At 33.1% G+C, this 6,302-nt stretch overlaps 1 protein-coding gene across 1 annotated transcript; it reads left to right on the top strand.

Annotated features, from left to right (window-relative positions):
- Positions 1–518: 518 nt before the first annotated feature.
- LOC105120009 (strictosidine synthase 1-like) lies at positions 519–1,666 on the top strand. The gene is made up of 2 exons (XM_011018200.1): positions 519–820; positions 944–1,666. Exons 1-2 carry the CDS (start codon positions 561–563, stop codon positions 1,473–1,475), a joined length of 792 nt encoding a protein of 263 aa, XP_011016502.1. The 5' UTR covers positions 519–560; the 3' UTR covers positions 1,476–1,666.
- Positions 1,667–6,302: the final 4,636 nt, after the last annotated feature.

The following is a 6,302-nucleotide window of genomic DNA, read 5'->3' as shown; positions in this document are numbered from 1 at the left end:
TATATTTTGCTTTTAGAAAATGTGGTGTGTGCTTTAAAAGAGTGATATCTTAAAAAAAAAACTACCACACCTCACACCCAAACTCTCTCTTAATTGTTAACTAAAATGGAGATTTCTTTGGGGGGGCTGTATTGTTCCTGTAAGTAAGTAAAACATGATATATATTTTAAGGCTGATCGTAAGGAATGCCAGAAAAAAAAGGAGCTTTTCTAGTGATTAAGTTTTACTTTCTTTTTTCAGAGAACTTGTTTGTATTTTTCAAAAAAAAAATGATCAAGTATTTCTACTTCTAAAAATTGGATAGAAAACTTGTTTTTGCTTATAAGTGTAGCAGCGTCAGAACTTTTCTCCTTTGCTTGTAGAGTAGCAAGATCAGACAGAACCTTTATGTGGCTATTAAAGTGTTAAAAGAGTCGCAATTATGCAACATTCAATTCATGTCTTGGTAGTGATTGATTGATAGTCAAAACTTATACAGACCTTGCAGTACTCCTGCAAGTTGCAGCTAATGGTGATAACTGATTGTGGGTTTTTAACTTGATTCCAATAGAGATAGACAGATGTGTGATGGCTCAACAAACACCAAACTGGAACCGGTGTGTGAAAGACCACTAGGCCTCAAATTCAACTCTGCAACTTGTGATCTCTACATTGCAGACGCGTACTATGGACTCTTAGTAGTAGGACCAGATGGTGGAGTGGCTACACAACTTGCTGCTTCAGCTGAAGGAGTTCCCTTCAGATTCATGAATGCTTTGGATGTTGATTCCAGAACAGGTATGGTTTATTTCACTGACAATAGCATTTATTTCCAAAGAAGGTACTACTGTTTCCAGCCTTTTCTCTTCTTTCTTCTCTAGCTAGCTAATTTTTTCAGCAACTTAAATGTTTTTGGTATAGTACCCTACCCAGAAATTACTATTTTAGTTCTTTGATCATGCAGGGAGTATTTACTGGCAATCATAAACGCTGATAGAACTGGAAGGTTAATGAAATATGATCCAAATAGCAAAAAAGTGACAGTGCTGCTCAAAGGCTTAGCATTTCCAAATGGAGTGGCTCTAAGCAAGGACAATTCGTTTATTCTAGTTGCCGAATCATTTACAATGCGAATCTTAAAGTTTCACCTTGTGGGTTCTGAAATACATGGACAGGAAATTTTTATTCAACTGGGAAGATTCCCTGATAACATTAAGAGGACAGCTAATGGAGAATTTTGGGTTGCGCTAAATACTGGAAGAGGGAAGATTCGGAGATTGGAGTCTACAAAACTACAACAAGAAACTTCTATTGACTGGTTTGCGGATGATCCTGTGGCAGTTAGACTGACTTCAGGTGGTGAAGTGGTTAATGTATTGGATGGAAATGGTGGCAATGCTCTCGATTCTGTGAGCGAAGTTGAAGAATATAGTGGCTTTTTGTGGCTAGGATCTTCCATGAAGCCTTATGTTGGTTACATCGAGAATAAAAAATAACTTGAGTCTTATAAAAAAAAATATACTTTATGCTGCCAAAAATTTCCTCATAGCAGCTATCTATTTGCAGCATTGTTGTTAGAAAAATTCAAATACGAAGTCAATTCCTGTATGGCATTTATAATAAACAGTTGTGTGCTGTGGAAAATATCAAGATAATCAAGGAGCTTCTCCTTATCTTTTTCTTCGTTAATTTCTCTTCTTCTTCTTGTACCAGCATTAAATTACTACTGCCAAAGGAGATCTACTAAAAAACAATTTTCTGAATTTATGCAGTCAGTGGTGTCACAGGACCAAGGGACGTGGCATTCCTGAATCACTGTAAGGATTGAGTGCACCTGTCTCATCTACTTGAATTTATGGGTGCATTGAAGCAAAGAATATGAAATTGCAGGTCCCTGTCTCTGCTGTAAATTATGATCATGATCTCTTCATCTTTTTGAATTTTACATAGATACAATTTAATCTATTTACCTGCCAATTCAACGAAGTCTAAACCCCACGCTGGATATCAAAACCGAATACATAAATAACAATTGGGAAATAATGCATGAAGTGGTGGGCTCGAAGAAAAACCGTCAAGCAATATGAGGATGATGTCCGAGCCACTTTATGGAAAAGCTATGTGCCCCCCAGCTGCAGAACATCTCCTATTCATTTCCGTTAGTTTGTTGTTAGTAGAGATTATCAACTATCAAGTGCTCCGATGACTTTCTCTCATGAAAAAGGTTTGCGTCGTAGCAGTTTTCTTTAATTTGAACTAGTTTGCATACCGGCGCAATACTTTGTTTTAATTAAACAGTCGGATTCCCCTTGTCCCTTCTTTGGCGAATGATTAGAAACTGGCTGCGTATAGCAAGGTGTATGTCATCCTTAAGCAGTGCCATTCGGTGGCTGCGTAGGGGTGGAAATAATGCTGATGGCAAAATCAGGTGTGTATCTCTTGGAATTCTTGTTTACATACTTTGGGAGGAGAGGCACAGAAGATTATTTGACAGCAAAAGCTTGTCCATCCCTTCTCTATTTCGCAAATTCCAGACTCTGTTTTTCCTAGTTTTCCATTTCCATGAGCAGGATCATTTTTCTCTTAATGTTAGCTACTGATCTGTTGGGTTCTTCTTAGCCGTGCTCTTTATCAAGCACTACTAAAAAATATAGTAATTAGCAGTACTAAAATCAAATGCAGATTTGTCGTTGCTAATTTTTTAGTAATAAAAAATCTGTTGCTTACAATTAGCAACGGATAATCCGTTGCTCATTTTATCAACGGATAAATTTGTTGCTAGTTTTGTGAATCAGCAACGGATTCTTCATTGCTGATTGATGTATTAGTTACAATCACAACGTAGAATCTGTTGGTAATTATATTATTTTTTATTAAATTATTTTTTATTTATTTATTAAAATGACTTTTAATTTATTTAATTAATTATTTATGGATATTTTAAAAGTTTTAGAATATATATAACCAACATAAATTAATATTAAAAATAATTGTATCATTAATAAAAAATAGAATAAAAATAATATTCATATTATAAAAATTTAGTTAAACTTGCATTAATACAATTAAGTTCAAATACAATAAAAAAAAAAACAACAAAAGATACAATCATGGTGCTGGTTGCAAAGACGAACCATGATATTGTGGATCAACACAAGATTGATCAGGATATAAAGGTTAAGGTGTAGGTCAAAAAATTGATTGAGATGTGGGACCCATAGGTGTCATTATCTGAGGAGCCATAGGTGACGGTATTGATGGAGTCAAAGATGGTGGCATACCTTGGTCAATATTTGATGTCCCACCATGGTATCTAAGATTGTTCACAAGATATTCTTTCATGGAATCCATCTATCGTTTCATTTCAAGAATAAATTCATCTTTTTTCTTTATCTCCTCTTCTTTATCCTTTATCTCCTTTTACAATGCTCGATACGATGAATTGGGATATGATGACTCCATCGAGTAGGAATGTGATGAAGAGCTTGTACTAACTATAGATTTTAGCATACGAGGTGCACCATATACCCTACCCTTTGTAACTCCTCCTAAAGCCACACACCAAGCTACTCCATCAAATAAAGGATGATTTTCCCGATTAGTTCCATACTTTGAAATCATCTCCATTTTATAATTTTCCTACAAATAAAATACATACAAAAATAAATTCATTTGAATGTTAAATAATACTTAAGTTATATTAAGAAATAATCAAATAAAAATACATACAACCATTTTTTTAGACTTGTTGTTGACGAAGCTACCAGACTGCTTAGTACTTTGATGCAAAGCTAAAAAGACATCATCCCATGGAAGTTCTTTTCCACCAGCTTCCTCTTGCTTTCAAGATTAATAAATATTATAAAAGATAAATATACAAATTTTAATTTATTATCTTAAGCATTAAAAAAATCCTTACCATGTTAGCTTGATATGATGCAAATGACATTGTTCCTCCAGAATGAGTGCTTATTTTGCCATTTGTTTTGGTTAATCGATTCCTCCTAGCAGATTCAGACCTCCTTTGAAATTCAGGAGTGGACCAAACATCTTTGATCATTTGATTCCAGTCATCATTGTTTATCCAGGCAGGACCTTTATCAAGGCAATCTATAATATTTGTAGTGTTTTCTTTTGACATGGCTTTCTTGTGAGCTCATGTCAATTGTTGATTCAAAGCTATCATTGCCTTATCTTCCTAAATATTACTAATTAGTACTTAAAATTGCATTTTTATCAAGGTTTTATATCATCATTTTGTACTTGAAGTATCAATAACTCCTTAACTAAAGCATGTTTTATAATAATATATCTAATAATATAAGATACATTTAATTTATGGTAAATGTTCATTTTAAATACAGGTCTATCACATAAATGAAAGGATTGATTGATGACTTTAAAAACTTAAATTGCAAGGGCAAAGAGATGACCAAAATTAGAAAAGAGATGTCGGTGCAATCCAAACCAGAACACTATTCGGTAATTAGGTCATATCTGGAGCTATAGATCTCAGATTTATGTCTAGTTTATATGGATGGAAAGGTAAGACATAGGCCTACAACTTTCATATGGAGCCCAAGATCTAAAAAGGCCATTTTCAAATCCAAATTATTACAACAACAAAGAAGCCTGAAGCTGTCCTCCAGCCCAAGTACTATTCAGTATTTTGGCCATATCTGGAGTTTAAAAGTCCAAATGAGCTGACGTTTTTACACAAGAAATCTAAGACAATTGCCTACAACTTTCATGTTTTCGAGTGGATCCAATTTTGACGTTATCAATGACTTTTTGGGCAGACAAGAGAAGATAAAGATTGTCACCAAGTCAAGAGTTGGCCACCCACTCATCAATTAGTCATCAAATCAATAGTTCCCAATTTTGGCCTATAAAAGGAGGCATTTACAATGCATTTAGGTATCTTGGTCTCCAGATTAAGATCATGCTCTTGCTTTCTTTCTTTGTATTTTTTGTAATGTTTATGCTTTGCTTTCATTAATATCAAGTTTATGCCTTTCATTTCCTTTCCTTTACTTAGTTAACTCTTATCTTATTTATGTTCTTATTTTATTTATTTATTTTTCTTTCTTTCATTATGTCTAGCTAAGTTTATTATGTCATGGTGAAAAGGTTACACTAATGGTGTAAGAATAACTATAGTGTAAACTTAATATGGACTTTAATGTTTGATACTAACATGTTTTGTATTTGTTATCTTATTCACTCTTTAATACTTTGCTTGTTAAATGACTAATCTTGATTTATGTTGTATAACACTTGATACAACAAATGCTTGACACTTTCATAGTTCATACTGTATGGTATAACCGACACCTGAGCTATGAAGGGAACTTGATTTGTTGTTAACATAAGTTATAATCATGAATGCTTGTCGAGATTTACAAGTACTAGCATTAATCGAATAAGATGACTAATGTAATCATGTTAACAATCTATAATCTGATTGGAACCTCCTTTGTGTGTGGTTTCCAATTGAATAATAAGAGTTTCTACTATACTTGTTTGACATACCATTAGTGGAACCTCTAACCTTGACATTTGTTATTATCATTGTTTAATCCTTACATTAATATTCCATCTCAAAGTTTTCATCTTCTTCTTCTTCTTCTCCTTCTTTTTCTTTATTATTATTATTATTATTATTATTATTATTATTATTATTATTATTGTTATTGTTATTGTTATTACTACTACTACTACTACTACTACTATTATTATTATTATTATTGTTACTACTATTATTATTATTGTTATTGTTGTTACTATTGTTGTTGTTTATAATTGTTATTTATAATTTGTACAATTAACCTCCCTGTGGTTTGACCCCGGTCTTGCTGGGTTATTTATTACTTTGACACTCCTGCACTTGGGAGAAGACATCAATCTTTTAGTCGTGTCAAGTTTTTGGCATCGTTGCTAGGGAGGTAAATTCTTGTATAAATTATAATATTTATTGTATTTTCTCTTTTCACTTTTCTTATATATAACTTTGTTTCTTTTCTCTTGTTTCTTTTTCTTTTGTTTTCTTTTTCCTTTTATTCTATTCCTACACGTGCATGAGAGTGTGGTCACATACATCAAGTGGTAGACTTTGTAGGGTATCCTCATCATTTTCAGAAAATATGACCGAAGAAGATAATCAATCACTTCATAATGAGAATAATGAGAATTACCGTGCTAGAACACTTAGAGACCACATGAACCCCACAAGAACAAGTGCACCATCTTGCATAGTTTTTCCTCCCGATGCATCTCATTTTAATTTTAAACCAGGCGTTACTCAATTTTTACCTTCTTTTCAT

The sequence above is a fragment of the Populus euphratica genome, unplaced genomic scaffold (assembly GCF_000495115.2).
Source record: "Populus euphratica unplaced genomic scaffold, PopEup_1.0 scaffold4327.1, whole genome shotgun sequence".
NCBI lineage: Eukaryota > Viridiplantae > Streptophyta > Magnoliopsida > Malpighiales > Salicaceae > Populus > Populus euphratica.
The sequence above is the reverse complement of the archived record's forward strand: the minus strand, read 5'-3'. Positions and strand labels throughout refer to the sequence as shown.

Coding starts and splice junctions, on each gene's coding strand:
- LOC105120009 (XM_011018200.1), top strand. CDS start 561: ATGTGTGATGGCTCAACAAACACCAAACTGGAACCGGTGTGTGAAAGA. Junction 821..943: donor AGCATTTATTTCCAAAGAAG/GTACTACTGTTT, acceptor TTGATCATGCAG/GGAGTATTTACTGGCAATCA.